At 41.2% G+C, this 20,611-nt stretch overlaps 1 protein-coding gene across 4 annotated transcripts in view; it reads right to left on the reverse strand.

The window, feature by feature from the left end:
* Window positions 1-17,384, reverse strand: part of atad2b.L (ATPase family, AAA domain containing 2B L homeolog) — a 120,030-nt gene extending 102,646 nt beyond the window's left edge. For 3 of the 4 annotated variants that reach the window (XM_018261584.2, XM_018261583.2, XM_018261582.2), the window contains exon 1: window positions 17,105-17,384. In XM_018261584.2, coding sequence (XP_018117073.1) covers window positions 17,105-17,209 — 105 coding nt within the window. In that variant the 5' untranslated portion in view covers window positions 17,210-17,384. 4 annotated transcript variants of the gene reach the window in all.
* Window positions 17,385-20,611: the final 3,227 nt, after the last annotated feature.

Consider the following 20,611-nt stretch of genomic DNA (forward strand, 5'->3'; position numbering starts at 1 on the left):
GGTTACTAGGGACAAAATCCCCCTAGCAACCATGCATTGATTGGAATAAGAGACTGGAATATGAATAGGAGAGGCCTGAGTAGAAAGAGGAGTGATAAAAAGTAGCAATAACAATACATTTGTAGCTTTACAGAGCGTTTGTTTTTAGAAAGCTGGAAAAAGGAAGAAGGAAAAAATAAAAAACTATTAAAAAAAACCAAAAAAAAAACCATGAAGGCCATTGAAAAAGTTGCTTAAAATTAGCAATTCTATAACATACTAAGTTAACTTAAAAAAAAAAAAAACTATACTAAAATAACTACGACCAATTGAAAAGTTTCTTAGAATTGCCCATTCTATAACATTCTAAAAGTTCAATTAGGGGCAGTTTTAAGGAAGTGTAAATTCGAGCTAACTTGTGTGTACTTCAACTAGGGAAAAAAAATGCAAAAATTGGAATTTTGAAATTTAACATTTACTGTCTCTTAAAAAATTTGACTTCGACCATTCGCCATGTAAAACCTGCTGAACCTACTTGGAGTCAATTGGTGGACTTTGAAAAATCAAAGGGTTTTTTTTGGAAAAAAAAAGTCGAATCGTAGGGTTCGAATACGCTATTACTTCAATTCGTACGATTCTAATTAGATCGAAAACCCTTGATAAATCTGCCCCTTAATTTTTTTCTCATGTTAGTTGAGCAAGATAAAACTTATTTACACTACATTTATTATTCAAACTTTGTTTCCTTCAGTCTTGGCGTTTCACAATCACAGCAAGCACGCAGGAGCCATTTTGTGGACACTCCAAAATCCTCGAATGGGGGACCTAATGGACATACACATTGCCCTAACCAATTATAGAGTGTGAGGAGAGAGGGGGGATTTGGGCAGAGCAGAGACATGTAGGAATTGCTGAATGGAAAGTGAAAGTAATTATGCCTGGGGCAGTCAGAGGCGGGGCAGGTAATATTTGATTGACAGCTTAGATATTTAAAGGCCTTGTGAGTTTCAGGTAATAAAACCTAAGGCGCACAGTTTTCAGCACAGAGAATGGAGACTTTAAGCTTAAATGCAGCTTTGCTGACTTTTATTTGGCACAAACAAATCTTCAGTCCACTGGCTTCACATAAGTATTAACAGTCCCAATTCACACGTTCACTGGTGTTAACTGTAACTCAGTTTCCTTAGCCCTCACTGGCTTTTGGTGGACCGCAAATCCCAGAATCCTCTCTGGGCCACACTCGAGACACACTTGTCTCCTTGGAGGGGTTTCTCTTTTCCTCTCCAGTCCTTCAGAACTCTCTCTCGAACTCAAGTCAGCAGGGAATCACTCTCCTTCCCAGCTACACACAGGCACCTTCCTTAACTCAAGAAGGTCCTCACATGGCCCCCTCACCCTCCTCCATCTCCAGGAGATCTCCAGGGGAAGAAGCTCTGAGGTGTTGCTCCACACCTCCTTTCAACTACATCAAACCTGTAGCTAATGAATTTGTTGCCTCTAGTTTGGCAGCTGAAAAACCTTACATGAAGCAAGGAATGGAAGCCCACCCTGCTCTCTTCCATTCACTCCAGGGACCCACTAGCCAGCTTTTCCCAAGCCAGAATAGAATTAAACAGCATTACTTGTTGCAGCCACACAGACGTTTCCCTGGAGTTTATACTTCACCAGCCTAAAGGTGGCCATACATGGAGAGATCCGCTATCACCAAACGAGTGGATCTCTCTCCGATATGCCCACCAAGGTGGGCAAAATCGGGCCCAACGTTCAGATCCTAACGAATGGGAACGGGCGGTCGGATCGCGGGACCGCATCGACGAACAGATGCGCCATGATCCGACCGGATTTTTAGTCCCATCCGATCGAAATCTGGCTGACTTTTGGCCAGATCTCGATCGGGGAAGCCCGTCGGGGGGCCCCATACACGGGCCAATAAGCTGCCGACTCTGTCTGTCTGCAGCTTTTATCGACCTATGTATGGCCACCTTTATGCTGGTAAAATACTAGGGATGCACCGAATCCACTATTTTGGATTCGGCCGAACCCCCGAATCCTTTGTGAAAGATTTGGCCGCATACCGAACCGAATCCGAACCCTAATTTGCAAATGCAAATTAGGGGTGGGAAGGGGAAACATTTTTTTACTTCCTTGTTTTCTGACAAAAGGTCACCTGATTTCCCTCCCCTAATTTGCATATGCAAATTAGGGTTCGGATTTAGTTCTGCCGGGCAGAAGGATTCGGCCGAACCACCAAATCCTTTGTGAAAGATTCGGCCGAATACCTAACCGAACCCTAATTTGAAAATGTAAATTAGGGGTGGGAAGGGGAAACATTTTTTACTTCCTTGTTTTCTGACAAAAGGTCACGCGATTTCCTCCCTGCCCCTAATTTGCATATGCAAATTAGGGTTCAGATTTGGTTCTGCCAGGCAGAAGGATTCGGCCGAATTCTAATCCTGCTGAAAAAGGCCGAATCCTGGATTCGGTGCATCCCTATAAAATACACACAATATTGGGCCCTTTTGACACCCATATCCTACAGCCTTTATAACATATAGATGCTTTAATGAAACAAACAATTTGTGTTCCATGTTTCATTTGCAAACGACTTTTATTATACAGATTTATGTGTGGGTGACAGGTCCACTTTAAAGTTGTACCATCCCTTTAGGGTCAGGGCACACAGGCAGATCCAGGGAGATCAGTCGACCCCGAAGAGGAGGGGGATTTGTCACCGGGCCACTAATGTCCCCGAATCTGAGCATGTGCCCTGACCCTTAAAGCTGGAGTTGGACATGCATTTGATCAATCACAAGTTTAGCTTACGTTTTGGGGTTTTTGGTTTCACTAAACAGAGCAGTAAAATGCAATTGAAAGCACTTTCATTCTGCCCTCGATCCTAAATCCTCATTATAATGAACTCCTCTTTATTTTTATACCTTATAACCAGGCACAATGAGGGGACAAGTAGAGTTTATTTAAGCGGAGTTCATTATTTGATTATAGGTGCTGGGAAAGGGGGTGACTTTTTTTTTGTGAAAAGGCAAAACGCATTTTTGGAAGGAGTATCATTTATATGGTTAATAGGAACATACAAAAGGTATATACTGACTCTTCCCATTGTTTTGCTGCTGCAGCACTTCTTAGAAGGAAACGTATGTACATATAATGTAGCCAGCATTATTTGGGTCAGCCAAGTGGCCCTTGAAGTTATTTTTGACCTCTGAACTCAACTGCCACCTCCTGTGCTGCCAGCTTGTGAAATCGGATTCTGTTTTACATCTCTCAAGCAACAAAAACGGACAGCAAGAGTCTGGTTTTTATCCAGTTGGTGTGCAGAGACCCCACGAGACGCATTTAACCCTCAGTATTTGGTTTTCTTTAAGGGAGAACTCAGGCAGTCACATTTAAAGGAACAGTAACACCAAAATGTAAAGTGTATTATAGTAATGAAAATAGAATGTACGGTCATGCTGCACTGGTAAAACTGGTGTGTTCATTTCAGAAAGACTACTATAGTTTATATGAACAAGCTGTTGTGTAGCCATGGGGGCAGCCATTCAAGCTCAGGATACACAGTAGATAACAGATAAGTACTTCTATAGTTTATATAAACAAGATGCTGTGTAGCCATGGGGGCAGCCATTCAAGCACAGGATACACAGTAGATAACAGATAAGTACTACTATAGTTTATATAAACAAGCTGCTGTGTAGCCATGGGGGCAGCCAGTCAAGCACAGGATACACAGTAGATAACAGATAAGTACTACTATAGTTTATATAAACAAGTTGCTGTGTAGCCATGGGGACAGCCATTCAAGCACAGGATACACAGTAGATAACAGATAAGTACTACTATAGTTTATATAAACAAGTTGCTGTGTAGCCATGGGGGCAGCCATTCAAGCACAGGATACACAGTAGATAACAGATAAGTACTACTATAGTTTATATAAACAAGCTGCTGTGTAGCCATGGGGGCAGCCAGTCAAGCACAGGATACACAGTAGATAACAGATAAGTACTACTATAGTTTATATAAACAAGTTGCTGTGTAGCCATGGGGACAGCCATTCAAGCACAGGATACACAGTAGATAACAGATAAGTACTACTATAGTTTATATAAACAAGTTGCTGTGTAGCCATGGGGGCAGCCATTCAAGCACAGGATACACAGTAGATAACAGATAAGTACTACTATAGTTTATATAAACAAGCTGCTGTGTAGCCATGGGGGCAGCCATTCAAGCACAGGATACACAGTAGATAACAGATAAGTACTACTATAGTTTATATAAACAAGCTTCTGTGTAGCCATGGGGACAGCCATTCAAGCACAGGATACACAGTAGATAACAGATAAGTACTACTTTAGTTTATATAAACAAGCTGCTGTGTAGCCAAGGGGGCAGCCATTCAAGCACAGGATACACAGTAGACAACAGATAAGTACTACTATAGTTTATATAAACAAGCTGCTGTGTAGCCATGGGGGCAGCCATTCAAGCACAGGATACACAGTAGATAACAGATAAGTACTACTATAGTTTATATAAACAAGCTTCTGTGTAGCCATGGGGACAGCCATTCAAGCACAGGATACACAGTAGATAACAGATAAGTACTACTATAGTTTATATAAACAAACTGCTGTGTAGCCATGGGGGCAGCCATTCAAGCACAGGATACACAGTAGATAACAGATAAGTACTACTATAGTTTATATAAACAAGCTGCTGTGTAGCCAAGGGGGCAGCCATTCAAGCACAGGATACACAGTAGACAACAGATAAGTACTACTATAGTTTATATAAACAAGCTGCTGTGTAGTTTTGCCGAAGCTTATATTCATTTTCATGAATGATAGTTTCCCTTTAATAGTCTAAAACCACTTACAGACGAGCTCGAGAACATAAACAGAAATTTATAGTCTCCATTGTGACATCGGTACTGAAAACCTATGGCTCAGCATCATTATCATCCTCATAATATAAGATAAACTGCTAATAGCGGACTTGGCATAATAAACTGGTGGGAGTCATACATGGAGCAATACATGTGACTGTAGGGGTGTCCTCACATGAACTCGGGGTCTTTGCAGAGACATGGGAGAAGTTCCAGTTCCGCTAAAGAAGCTGATCCAGGCTCACATGACTCATGTAGAGAGTAGAAACAGATTGTAGGAGTGAGATGGGGTTAAATTCCTCCTTACTCGCAATATTACACCAGCTTGTTACTGTACAGCTACACATTTGTACATATACTTTTATAAAAGGGAAGTATCACATGTTATGTAACTGCATACAAAGTCACCTGCCAGATAAACAGAGTTAACCACTTGAATGATCACTAATGGAAAAAAAAGTTTAGGGGCAATATTTTCCATTAGAATGTTTAATTGTAATCCCCCCCCGCCACAAAAAAAGCTATTTTTGCTTAATGAAAGAAAGCGTCAAGTGATCCACTATATACAGGTATGGGACCGGTTATCCAGAATGCTCGGGACCTGGGGTTTTCCGGATAAGGGATCATTCCGTTGTTTGAATCTTCATACCTTACGCCTATTAGAAAATTATTTAAAGGGGAAGTAAAGTCTAAATTAGAATACGACTAGAAATGCTGTATTTTGTATACTTAACATGACTTGCAAACTTACTGCACCACAAGCCGAATCAAACAAATGATTTATGTTTTCAAACTTGGCCACAGGGGGTCACCATCTTGTAACTTTGTTAAACATCTTTGCAAGACCAAGACTGTGCACATGCTCAGTGTGGTCTGGGCTGCTCAGGGATAGTCATGAATTATCAAAACAGCACAAGTCAAATAATATCTGCCAGAAGCCGATACAGCAAGACTGATTAATAATCAGAATATACAGACTGCACTGGGTCCTGTGTTGTCATGTAATCTAATGTGGATTTTATAGTTTTTGTATTGTTTAATACAAACTTTCTCTAACTCTGTAGAACCAGTGGCTGCAGCAAAATAATCCTCCAAATAGAATCCCAGTTTATCTGTTTAAATCTGGCTCCATGATCTTTGTCCCTGCAGCTGGAGTTGGAAACAGTAAAGGGGATGTAAAAGCAAAAATAAAATCCAATACAAATCTCTACACAGTCGCCGACTGCTCTACAGGGAAACAAACAAAGCTGCTTGAGTTCTGCATGGCTGGGAAGGCGGGGATTCCCCCTGCTGTTCATAAGTATGATTGTTTCCCTGCAGAGCAGTTAGGGACCGTCTGACAATTCCACAGCAGTAAATGAAGGGAGAATTTCACTGCATACAGTCAGGTTTCTTATAAAAACGGTAGACATTTTGGAGATAGGTTTTTTTTCATTAAAGAAAGTAAAAATGGGATTTTATTTTTTTGCCTTTACATGCCCTTTAAACATTAAATAAACCCAATAGGCTGGTTTTGCTTCCAATAAGGATTAATTATAAATTTAGTTGGGATCAAGTACAAGCTAATGTTTTATTATTACACAGAAAAAGGAAATCATTTTAAAATATTTGGATAAAATGAGTCTATGGGAGACGGCCTTCCCGTAAATTGGAATTATCTGGATAACGGGTTTCCGGATAACAGATCCCATACCTGTATTCCTTTGTTACAGACTGTAAACTGCTTCCTAAAGTGGCATCTGGCAGTTTATATTCTATGCACTGCTGGTTCTGACCCTTGTAACAATGGAGCACACGGCAAATGATTCACAAACCTGATGGAGAACTGACTACTGGTATATCAATAGCACTTCTTTCAATACTAATTACATCTCCAAAAACCATTGAAAATATTTAAAGGGGTGTTTCACCTTAGTTAATTTGTTGTATGTTACAGAAGGCCAATTCTAAGCAATATTTCGTTTAGTCTTCATTTTTTTTTACAGTTTTTGAATTATTTGCCTTTTACGTATGACTCTATCCAGCTTTCAAATGAGGGTCACTGACCCCATCTAAAAACAAATCCTCTGTAAGGCTACAAATGTTTAGTTATTGCTTTTTATTACTCATCTTTCTATTCAGGACTCTCCTATTCATATTTCAGTCTCTTATTCAAATCAGTGCACGGCTGCTAGGGTAACTTGGACCCTAGCAACCAGATTGTTGAAATTGCTGCTGAATAAAAAGATAAAAACCACAAAAATAAAAAATGAAAACAAATTGCAAATTGTCTCAGAATGGGACTCTCTACATTACACGAAAAGTTAATTTAAAGGTGAGCACTCCCTTTAAAAATGTATACTAGGAAGTTGCTTAGGTGGGTGGAGTTTGCCTTTAAAACTATTTGTACTTGCATAGGGAATACAACTGGCAAAATATACTCATACAAAAGAATCCAAAATAGAATGACTGGAAGTGAAATTAACTCTTAAGGAACCCAAAACTGCTTGCCAAAATCATTTAACTAAAAACTTTTAAACACATGGGTAAGACTTGCCCTTTAAATACCATATACCGGCAAGAGCAGGAACAGTTAAAGGGGTTGTTCACCTTCAATGTACAAATCTTATGAAACCACTAACAATGCTCTCAATGTGTTAGAAAGACCATTTTCCATAACAAAAAGTAAAAATGCCAATGTAAAAGCTAATTTCTATACCTATTAACTCAGTCCTTCTCCTGTCTCTCTGACCAGTTTTCTGAAGTGATGGGAGTGGCCTATTTTGAACATGACACACCAAGAACTTCCTATATGATGACATCATCATGCCCATGCTTTGCCCTTACTTGTTTCCTATTGGATGTTGATACTGCCCTCCTCCTAGTAATTTATTGGGTGCTTGTGAACTGTAACCGGTCACATCATTTGAATGGTCATTGGTTGATTACTCAATTGTAATGGCAGAGGTTAACAGATGCAGCATATAAACAAACCTGCCTTGTAACAAACAATCACACAGCCATGCAGACAAATACTGCAGAAAAGGAAGGAGCAACATTGTTTGGCAACCTTTGGCATTAAGCATAATGTCAGTTATTTACAAAATTGCAACAAAACCAGCACTGACTTGCTTAGAAACGTATGTAACTTACACATCTAGCAGGGACAGTAGGGCTGCCACCTCACCCTTTTAAAACCAAACACATATGAAATCCACAGGCTGCATGGCTAATTATCAACTCATTTAGATGCTGCAGACTGAACTGATTTCTGTGCAGCCATGTATCATGCATCTGAATGAGTTGATAATTAGCCATGCAGGCTGTGGATTTCATATGTGTTTGGTTTTAAAAGGGTGAGGTGGCAGCCCTAAGTGACAGGCAGAGCAGTGATGAGGGCAGGTACATATTTTGAACATTTTGTGCGCTGGGGGGTGCGGTAATTTACCTAGGAAAACTATACCTTTTTTAAGTGTTTAAGTGTTCCACTTCTGGAACAAGATTTAGAGCTCTAAATACCAAAAAATGAAAAAGTTATATTTTTCATGATATATCTATACCAGAAAAATATTTTACCTTTTTTATGAGGTAAATACACAAAATAATACATGGACCCCCCCCCCCAAAAAAAATTATATATTTCTGGAAAGTACAAGTGTCATCTCCCATAGTAGCCATTATAATCCAATAATTCAAATTTTTAAAAATGATTTCTTTTTCCTGTGTAATAATAAAACAGTAGCTTGTACGTGATCCCAACTAAGATATAATTAATCCTTATTGGAGGCAAAACCAGCCTATTGGCTTTATTTAGTGTTTACACCATTTTCTAGTACTAAGATCCAAATTACAGAAAGATCTGCTATCCGGAAGACCCCAGGTCGCAAGCATTCTGTATAACAGATGCCATACCTGTACCTTGTACTTGATCCCAACTAAGATATAATTAATCCTTATTGGAAGCAAAACCAGCCTATTGGGTTTATTTAATGTTTATATGATTTTCTAGTAGACTTAAGGTATGAAGATCCAAATTATGGAAAGATCCATTATCCAGAAAACTACAGGTCCCAAGCACCTTGATCCCCCCATCTGTTGAAGTCTCTGCAGCACACAGCCCACACTCCCCCTCCCTCTCACAAACTTGTAACAGTTTCTCTTCAGTACCTGAATGCTGCTCAAATTCCCCAGCACAGCCAGCACAGGAAGCAGTGGCAGATTGACAGCAGACATAGCCAATAGGAGTTAAGTTAGCTGCCAGTACAATGTGTGATGTCATATAAGGAAGAGGAAGTGAACACTGTAGTGTTTTTGGGGGTCAGTGACCCCCTCCCAGCACAGGGTCTGTGTGGAACTGAAGGATTAGTACAGGGACACTTCTGAGGTGAATATCTCTTGAACTGTACTTTTTCTGTTAACTATTTCTATGGAAAAGTTTGTTCTATTCATGTGAACTGTTAGATTTGTCAATTTGTTACAAAGGTGAACAACCCCTTTAAGAAGACGCTGCCAATTCAATGCTAGTGCCGTAGGAAAGCAAAGAGTCTCACTTCCAACCATTACACTGATCCAGGACAAGATTTGCAGTCTTGGCAAAATCCGTACTGGCAGCGGCACAACCCGTAGTGAAAGCCAAGAACACATATGTACATGCAGCACACGAACAACTGGTATTATTTTATATTATATATACTAGTCAGCAGAGCTGAACTAACCATAAATAAGCCAATTCTTAATCAGTGAAAGGGAAACAGACATCAGCCTAATGAAAAGTATAATTCAACTTATCAATATGCATGAAACATTCTGAAAGTTATTAAAATTATTTGTCAACATTAATTGCAATCAAAAGCAGTTTTCAGCCAGTTCTGACTCTGGACACAATGCAGCAAAAGTCAGAACTCCTACCAGCCAACCACTCCATTTCTCACAATACCTTGCAAGCTTCTTCACTCTTAATCGGCTGTCTTCTGCTACATTGTTCACCAGTCAGAAGCAGCAGTGCAGACTATAGCAGGGGGCAGATCCAGCTTTTCAACAGATATGACATTTACAGTTATCGTTTAATGTGTTATAGAATTCATGGTTGCTAGGATCATTTGGACCCTAGCAACCAGATTGTTGAAATTGCAAACTGGAGAGCGGCTGAATAAAAATCTAAAGAACTCAAAAACCACAAAAAAAAAAAATATGAAACCCAATTGCAAATGGTATCAGAATATCACTCTCTAAGTCATACTAAAAGTGAATTTAAAGTAAAACTAAACCCTAAAAATGAATGTGGCTAAAAATTACATTTTATATACTGAACTTATTGCACCAAGTTCCAGCTTGTCAATAGCAGCAATGATCCAGGACTTCAAACTTGTCACAGGGGGTCACCATCTTGGAAAGTGTCTGTGACACTCACATGCTCAGTGGGCTCTGATTGGCTGTTGAGAAGCTAAGCTTAGGGCTCGTCACTAATTATCCAGCAGAAAATGAGCTTCCCTGGCTGTAATATAAGCTGATGCTACAGGTTTGCTGATTATTAAATTCTGATGCTAATTGCACTGGTTTCTGTGCTGCCATGTAGTAATTATCTGTATTAATTACTAATGAGCCTTATATTGGGACATTTCTATTCTATGTGTACTGTATATTGTGAGTGGGTCCCTAAGCTCAGTAAGTGACAGCAGCACAGAGCATGTGCAGTGAATCAGCAGAAAAGAAGATGGGGAGCTACTGGGGCATCTTTGGAGACACAGATCTTTACTGCTAAAGGGCTGTGGTTGCCTTGGGCTGGTACAGAAGCACAAAACATAATGCACGACATTTCTAGCTACTTCTTTAGTTAAGTTTTAGTTCTCCTTTAAAGGTAAGCTTTGAACACATTTTAGTATGTTATAGAATGACCAGTTCTAAAAAGCTTTCCAATTTGGTCATTATGTATTTTTAAATAGTTTTTTTTGTTTTTGTTTTTTTTGTTTTTTTATCATTTGCCTCCCTTTTTCTGCTGACTTTTTCCTTCTTTCAAATGGGGGTCACTGACCCTATCTAAAAATACATGCTCTGTAAGGCTACAAAATGTATGGTCATCACTACTTTGTCTTCTCAATAGCGAGTTTTACTCCTTTTTTTTGATCACACCTACTTCTAATTATGTCACTTCCGGTTTACAACAGCAGTTCCCGTTTCTTGATGGTCAGCGGGTCGTGGATCGGGATGCGGATAAGGTACTTGTGGGTGTGGTTGGGTAGCGGGTCCAATCGGGTTAAGTCTGGGGGTTACGCCAGGTCGGATTCGGGTCTAACAAATTGGTTCCGCGCAGGACTCTACCTTGTACTTGATCCCAACTAAGATATAATTAATCCTTATTGGAAGCAAAACCAGCCTATTGGGTTTATTTAATGTTTACATGATTTTCTAGTAGACTTAAGGTATGAAGATCCAAATTATAGAAAAATTCCTTATCCGGAAAACCTGAAGTTCCGAGCATTCTGGATAAAAAGTCCCATACCTTTTTCTGTGTAATAATAAAATAGTACCTTGTACTTGATCCCAACTGAGATATAATTAATCCTTATTGGAGGCAAAACCAGCCTATTGGGTTTATTTAATGTTTACATGATTTTCTAGTAGACTTAAGGTATAAAAATTCAAATTACGCAAGGATCCATTATACAGAAAACCCCAGGTCCCGAGCATTCTGGATAACAGGTCCCATACCTGTACTGGAAACTGAATTACATTTTCTTCCATGTGGCTAAATTCTATTTTGGGATTTACAAGTCCCTACATTTTTTAAACACAAATAAAGCAGGAGAGGCGCAATGCAAGCTCCGCACACAGCGAGTGGGGTTACAAGGAAACTTTATGTGACCTCCCGGGATGAAATCCAAGTGCAGAAAGAATTTCAATCCCAGCTCTGCAGGGATGCCCAGCCCCTTCCATGCAGCCCAGAAACACTGGGATTAAAGGAACAGTTCAGTGTAAAAATAAAAACTGGGTAAATAGATAGGCTGTGCAAAATAAAACGTGTTTCTAATATCGTTAGTTAGCCAAAAATGTAATGTATAAAGACTGGAGTGACTGGATGTGTAACATAATAGCCAGAACACTACTTCCTGCTTTTCAGCTCTCTTGGTTTCCACTGATTGGTTACCAGACAGTAACCAATCAGTGACTTGAGGGGAGCCACACGGGTCATAACTGTTGCTTTTGAATCTGAGCTGAATGCTGAGGATTAATTGCAAACTCACTGAACAGTTATGTCCCATGTGGCCCCCCTTATAGTCACTGACTAACTCGGAGTTAGAGAGCTGAAAAGCAGGAAGTAGTGTTCTGGCTATTATGTACTTGTAAATGTGCAACCGCTGTGAAAGCCTCTATATAAAGGCTATATAAGCGACTGTGCACAGAACAATACACAAGATGGAGATGAAGAAATAACCGCACATGGGAAAGGTGGAGCCGAGTACAGAACCAGACAGACAGGTTTCCACCTCCCGAGGCACAAAAACAGGGACAGTGCTTACACCTTTATATAAGAATTACACAACAGACACCCTATGGAAGGTAGTGTAAAGCCACAGTTCCCTAATGGATATAAAGGGCAGCGTGTATACATGGTCATGTATAGCAGCCCTCGGTCTACTTATTGAGGAGTGTGTTGGAACATCTCCTGCTCAATCATTGTCATTTGAACAGTGGAGCTAACTGACACACATTGGCACAGGTTAATCTGCACAGGTAGCATTATTTATTTGTATATCTATTTCTTTACGTGCGTGAGCTACCATACAGCTTTACTCACTTAAAGGGGTGAGCCATCTAAGTAAGATGTAGAGAGTGATATTCTGAGACAATTTGCAATTGGTTTTCATTGTTTGTGGGTTTTTTAGTTATTTAGTCTTTTATTCAGCAGCTCTCCAGTTTGCAATTTCAGCAGTCTGGTTGTTGTGGTCCAAATTACGCTAGCAACCAGGCATTGATTTGAATAAGAGACTGGGATATGAATAGGAGAGGACTGAATATAAAAAGGAGTAAGAAAAGTAGCAATAACAATACATTTGTAGCCTTACAGAGCATTTGTTTTTTAAATAGGGTCAGTGACCCTCCCATTTGAAAGCTGGAAAAAGTCAGAAGGTGGCAAATAATGAAAAAAAACTACTACAAATAAATAATGAAAAGCGAAGGAAAAGTTGCTTAGAATTGACCATTTTAGAACACACTAAAAGTTAATTTAAAGGGGTGGTTCACCATTCAGTTAACTTTTAGTATGTTAAGAATGGTCTAAGCACTTTTCAGTTGGGTATAGTTTTCTTTAATTATCTCTCGCCTTCTGACTATTTCCAGCTTTTAAATGGGGGGTCTCTCCTATTCCAGTCTCTTATTCAAATAAAATTCATGGTTGCTAGGGTAATTTGCTTCCTAGCAACCAGATTACCGAAATAAACTGGAGAACGGCTGAATAAAAAGCTAAATAACGCAAAAACGAGAAATAATAAAAAATGAAAATCAAATACAAATTAGGGATGCACCGAATCCTAATTTGTATGTGCAAATTAGGGACGGGAAGGGAAATTGCATGACTTTTTGTCACAAAACAAGTAAAAATGTTTCCCCCTTCCCACCCCTAATTTGCATATGCAAATTATGATTTGGTTCGGTATTCGGCCGAATCTTTCAAAGGATTCGGGGATTCGGTCGAATCCAAAATAGTGGATTCAGTTACAAATTGGCTCAGAATAATACTCTAATATATCACTCCATGATACTAAAAGTGGATTTAAAGGTGAACAACCACTTTAACATACTTAGTCTTGTCTATGAACTGCAGGGACATCTGACATCTAATTCAACTGATCATAGAGAAACACAGAATCCACAACCGTTTTTTTTTTGCTTCAACATAATGTCTTCACACTGTGACAAATGTATCTTCTTTAAAGGAGAACTAAACCATAAAAATGAATGGGGCTAAAAATGCCATATTTTATATAGTGAACTTATTGCACGAGGCTAAAGTTTCAGCTTGTCAATAGCAGCAATGATCCAGGACTTCAAACTTGTCACAGGGGGTCACCATCTTGGAAAGTGTCTGTGACACTCACATGCTCAGTGGGCTCTGATTGGCTGTTGAGAAGCTAAGCTTAGGGCTCGTCACTAATTATCCAGCAGAAAATGAGCTTCCCCTGTAATATAAGCTGATGCTACAGGTTTGCTGATTATTAAATTCTGATGCTAATTGCACTGGTTTCTAATTATCTGTGTTAATTACTAATCAGCCTTATATTGTGACATTTCTATTCTATGTGTACTGTATATTGTGAGTGGGTCCCTAAGCTCAGTAAGTGACAGCAGCACAGAGCATGTGCAGTGAATCAGCAGAAAAGATGGGGAGCTACTGGGGCATCTTTGGAGACACAGATCTTTACTGCTAAAGGGATTTGGTTGTCTGGGTCTGGTACAGAAGCACAAAACATAATGTACAACATATCTAGTTACTTCTTTAGTTTAACTTTCCTTGTCCTTTAATGGCAGTAGTTGTCCAATCACCTTTCACCTGTGTTAGTGCTGTATTCAGCACCTCTATTCCCTTTCTAGAAGCCGCTCATCTAACTGTTGTGGTTATAAAAAGCTGCAGTTCAGCAAGAGCCGGAGCGAGCCGTGGGTTGCAGAGCAGAACAATACATAATGAAGGCGCCAAGTGAGAATTGCACAAGTCTGTGTTGCACTTCGATCAAGTGGCCACTAGGGGTCAGTGCTCCAGTCTGCTCAGCAGCTGGCCCTTTGTTTACACTGGAGGCTGAGTTATGTGCTGCCCCCAGATGAACTTGGATGCTGTGAGTAAAACCTAGATTAACATGCAATCCAACTGAAAACTCTGTGCTTGTATCCTCAGCTAGTCCAGCCTGGACTTAACCCCTTCCCAGCTGGAGGGACAGGTAACCTAATGTACTGCAGCGCCTCTCGTCTGAGCGAGCCAATAACAGCAGCATTTAAAGGACTGAGGGGTCTACCTACCTGTACCAAAACATTGGTAATTAATCCCCAATATGTGAGAAATGTGGTATATATTAACATATAAAGGGGGGGGCATTCTATATTTGTAGAACTTGCTGGTACTTCTGAAATCCTTATACATGACAATAGGGGGCGCATTGTCACATTATAAAAGACGACTCTGGGTTATTCTAGTTCACCTTCCGTTGGCATAATACATTATGCATATTCTTGCGCAGCAACATCTCTCTAGTGCCACCTGAATAATAAAGGGCAAATAAACCTTAAAGGCAAAAGGAGCCCCCCTATAAGATATATTGGATCTAACTGTCAATGAATATCTGACACCCAACTGCTGCATGAAGACAGAATGAAGAAGAGAAACAGATGCTGAGAGAGGAATAGTGAAGATAAACTTGATTATTTCAGAAATGGTACAGAATTTCTATTTGATTATATTTAGAAAACTTCTTATTTCAGTATGCTGAAGCTTATATTAAATTTTCATTTTTGCTATAGTTCCCCTTTAAAAATATATATCAGTAGGGATGTACATGGGAGAGGGAAACTAATGGTAACTGCACTGTTTGTAAACTTTTCCTTTAATCCCTTGTAGCTCTGGGGTGGGGATCATTAAATTGATGGTTGGGTAGTGCCAGAGATCCTACATTTGCGGCTGGCTCTTTGATCTTTGATTTGCATGGCAACAAGCAGAACGGCAGATCAAAGAGACTCCGCTACTGAAGGGTTAAAAGCAAATGGATGATTGGCTTCTGGAAGCCGCAAAAAATCTGTCCTCCCTACCCACTCGCTGCTCCTGCTGATATCAAGCAAGTTAGAGAAATCCTGGGACAGACAGACAGACAGCCAGCCTGTAATACATGAGATCCAGCAGCTCTGCCTCTGAGAGATACCGTCTGTTACCAGTGAGGGCGCTGTAGCGGCTCCTTCCCAGACAGACACAAACAAGAACTTTTGTTCTTCCCTGGCAGATTGTATTCACCCCCCCAATCACACAATACCCAACTACTGCACCCACACTGCTCACACCTACTGTGCCCTCACTACACACAATCACTACACACAATCACTACACACAATCACTACACACAAGCTGCTCTCACAAAGCCCACGCACCAGTCTCACTGTCTCCAGACACAGTACAAAGAAACTATCCCTGTTTTTCTCTCTCTCTCTCGCGCTTTACAGCAAGGAAAATGCAGGGACCCACATATATTAAGAGTGAATCTGATTGGACGACAGGGATCCAGACGTGTGGTAATAAGCCAATAGGGTAAAGCCTGACACCTACTAATCTCCACTCACTCCACTGGGCACAAAGTTATGTTTTCCCAGTTTCCCAACATTGCCTTTTACCCCCACCCACATCTCTGCCTTACACCCCTTGCATGGCACCCTTGTACCCAGGCACCTATCACAAGCTTTTCATAATGGCACAAAGTCGTGTGGCCTCCATCCACGGTGCTGTCCCATTTGAAAAGAGCCGTGCAACAGGACTCCTGCTATAAAGGACTGCCAGAGCCAGGGGCACACAAACTCCTCACTGGTTAGGAAGAAGTTTTCCCCTGGGTGGGCTCACTATTCAGTAGCACAGGGGCGCAGGCACTGCATTAAGGCACCTCAGGCACCTACCAGCAATAAGGAAGCCTGTAAAGCCTGCAGGGGGTTGTAGTTGAACAACAACAGCAGAGACACAGATCATTCCAGTAACAGAGAGAGAGAGAGCGCAATCCAGTAAGAGAGAGAGCAATCCAGTAACAGAGACAGTGCAATCCAGTAAGAGTGAGAGAGAGAGAGAGCAATCCAGTAACAATCCACTGAGCAATCCAGTAACAGAGATAGAGAGAGACACACACAGAGCGAGAGAGAGAGCAATCCAGTAATAGACACAGAGCAATCCAGTAATAGACAGAGCAATCCAGTAACAGAGAGAGAGAGAGAGAGAGAATAAGAGAGGCGTTAAAGTCCCCCAGAGATAAATAGATTCGATGCAGGGATTCCACAGGACAGCCATACACTTACAAGTCAATGATATTCGTGCCTGCAGAACCCGGAAGCAATCCCCGCAGCGCTCCTCCTGCTGTTGCACTGCAACTCCCAGCATTCTCTGTCAGCCTTGGAATGTCACTGGCTGCTGGGAGTTGTAGTAGAACAACAGCCGTTCACCCCGGACCTACAGACACGTATAATAAGTCTGGTGTCAATCCCAGCTTCCCCCGGCTTTCCTCTCACCTTTGCCGGCTTCCCAGTGGGCCGGTTCTGGCTGGAGCGGGTGCGAGATGAGATGAACCTCCCGTCCGAGCCTTTGAGCAGAGCGCTCCGCCGGGTCCCCACCATGTTCCCAGGCCGGCTCCCCTGTCACCCCCTGTTACTATCGACTGCCCCGGGGCAGCGGCACTCGTTGTCTTTCTCTCCCTCAGATCAGGCACAGCCGCCGCCGGCCGCCATTTCCCTTTCTCTCCTCAGCCAGACGCGCCGCTCTTTCCTCCTGTCTGTAGGTGGCGCTGTTAGTCCAGCTCTATCTATGGTTATTAAATGCCGGGTGGCACGTGACTCACATGCGAAGGCGTCCTGCGCCATCTTTACTTTGGGCACCAGGTTTTTCTTTATCTACTTCTTCTAAATTTCTAATATATATACATTCGATCATTTATAAAGAAGCTAATAGACTCAGCATAAGCAGATACCAGGGTCCAAATCAAATTTTATTTTACAGGGAGGGGTGGATTTTATCTATATCTGCCATGTTTACTACTAAAGTAAAGTATTACCGTTGATATTATTAAAGTATCTTCCACAAACGAAAGAAGTTCCCAAGCTGGTCCCAATATCAGAACAGTACATGCTACATTTCCATACAAGAAATATTACACAAACATTCACCAGATAATTGGAGTCATAGCAATAAGAGCCAAGGCAATCACCTCATGTGGTACAACATGGCAATCCTCCCAACATTTTGCAGAAAATGTAAAGTTTGGTGATTCCTTTTAATGGCTAACTGAATAAGTAACAACTGCAAGTTTTTGGAGCACACAGGCCCTTCCGTCAGGTAAATATGAATGAAACAGAAAGAGGGACAAAAAGATTTGTTGCACGGAGCGTGGCGAATCGTTTTGACCACGCCCCTAATTACCATGTCCATTTTACAAAATTTGGCAGGTTATGAAAGTTTGAACATAATTCTGTGGTTTTTATTGCCCCTTAGGCTAGGGCCACACGGGAAGATTCAGGGAGATTGGTCGCCTGGTGACTAATTGCCGTGTCTTTGAGGCGACTAATCTCCCTGAATGGCTTCCTGGTATCTCGCACCCGCTAGCGCTAAAGTCGCCTGCGGCAATTCACACGCGGTGATACGTTTTTCAAAGTCGCTCGAAATTGCCTCAAGATACCAGCAAGCCATTCCGGGAGATTAGACGCGGAAATCTTCCCGTGTGGCCTAGCCCTTAAGCTGTGAGTCTTAGTTCTAATCTTACCTAAAACTAGGGATGCACTGAATCCAGGATTCGATTCGGCCGAATCTTTCTGCCTGTCCGAACCGAATACAAATCCTAATTTGCATATACAAATTTGTGACAAGGAGGTAAATCGTGTGACTTTTTGTCACAAAACAAGGAAGTGAAAAATGTTTTCCCCTCCCACCCCTAATATCGGTATTCGGCTGAATCTTTCACGAAGGATTCGGGGTTTCGGCCGAATCCAAAATAGTCGATTTGGTGCATCCCTATCTAAAACTGTTACAAATTAAGGGCAGAAATACACGTGGAGATTCAGGGAGATTAGTCGATGACCACAAATCGCCTAGAATCGCTAGGATCTAAATCCCCGGCGGGATGACACTTGCCTGACCAGGAAACTTTGGGCAACTTTGGAAAGGAAGGAAGGCAGTTCGGGGAGATTAGTCGCCTGAAGAAGAGGCGATTTATCATTGGGCGATTAATCTTGCCGAATCTCCACATGTGTCTCTAGTATGTATTCTGTGCTCTCCTATGGGATTATTCAAAGCGTATTTATCAAGTGGTGAACTCTAACTTTCCCTCACTGATTAATACACTTCTAAACATCCCATATAAATGAATAGAAAGTGGTTGAGTTTTTCTGTGGTAAACTGTAAGCTCACATTTTGATAAATCTGCCCCTTAAAGGAGAACCAAATCCTTATTGTCAAGATCACCTACCCCCCACCCTACATAGACCCCCCTCCCTGCTTACCCCCAGCCTAGGTGTTACCCTGGGTAAATGCCCCTAACTCTTTACTTACTGGTCTGGGGTGTTGTATGATTTCTGATGGTGGCCCTGTCTACACGTGTATGTTGAAACAAATTATCCAGGAAAGATCATAATTGTAACATCTATGGCCACCTTAAAGGAGAACCAAACCTTTTTTATTAAAATCCCCAACCCTACATAGACCCCCCTCCCTGCTCCCCCCCAGCCTAGGTGTTACCTTGGGTAAATGCCCCTAACCCTCTGTTACTTACCCCTCGTTGCATATTCAGGGCATCGGAGTTCACGGTTGCCATCTTCTCCCAGCCCACCCCAGACCTGCCCCCAAAGCCCCACCCCAGACACAGTAAAAAGGCCACACAGACATCAGTGCTAAAAACGGTAAACCCGCCCCAACACAAAACTTGAAAAAAGCCATTTGTGCAGGGTCCCACATACATTTTTAAAACAAAAACATTGGTGGTCAGGGCACCCCTATAGGTTTAGAAAAAACATTGGTGGCCAGGCCTCCCCCCCTATAAATTAAAAAAACATTGGTGCCAGGGCCCCCATAAAGTTTTTTTTAAAACATTGGTGGCTATGCCCCCCCCTTACAAGTTAAAAAGAAACATTGGTGGTCAGGGGACTATAGAAAAAACGTTGGTGGCCAGGGGACTATAGAGTATTAAAATAACGTATTGGTGGCCAGGGGTTTAATAAAAAAATAAACACATTGGTGTTCAGTGGAACTTACCTTAGGCTCCTTTCGTTGCTTTGGTCGTTTTGTGGATACTTCAGCAATATTAGATGAGTTCCCTATTTAATACAGTACAAAACGCCTAACATTCTATGGAAAGAAAACTGGGCCAAATCAGGCAATGCTGCAACTGCCCCTCCGCATACCCATCCTGACTGGAATCCTGTTGGCTCAAAACTGTTGGGATAATCCCAGTACTGGCTGTTCCTCAGCATCTGCTAGAACAATATCAGTATTTTGCTACATATACATAAAAAATATTCATAAGAAATATAAATGACCCTTCTTATCCATCTTAAGAGATAGCCCCTGATTGCCCAAACATGCTTCCAGCTTTGCCCAACTCTTTCTGCTTTCTGGGAAAAATCAGGGGCGTTTTCAGTGTTTTTTATTGGCAGGGGTAACTATAATTTTAGACACCGGGAGCAGGTGACTGGGCTGTTATTTGCAGATGACTGGGTAAGGGAAGGCTAAATAAGTTGGCTTCTAAAAGTCCATGTTTGTTCATGTGTTGACTTGCAATATCCAGCCATTCTTAGTAGTTTAGTTAGATCAGCAGCCTGATTCCAGATTTCCCTAGTAGGTATACTATAGTAGTGATATAGTAGTGGCTTCTCATCAGCTTCTGTGATACAAAAGGCACTGCCGTATTTGGTAGCTTTCTGAATAATGGATTTCAGTATTACGGATCCCATATCTTTATAGTCATGTTGTTGATCTGAATGCTTAAAGGAGAAACAAACCCCTTATTAAAAAAAACCTACCCCTCTACCCCA

This window comes from Xenopus laevis, chromosome 5L (assembly GCF_017654675.1).
Source record: "Xenopus laevis strain J_2021 chromosome 5L, Xenopus_laevis_v10.1, whole genome shotgun sequence".
In the NCBI taxonomy this organism is placed as follows: domain Eukaryota; kingdom Metazoa; phylum Chordata; class Amphibia; order Anura; family Pipidae; genus Xenopus; species Xenopus laevis.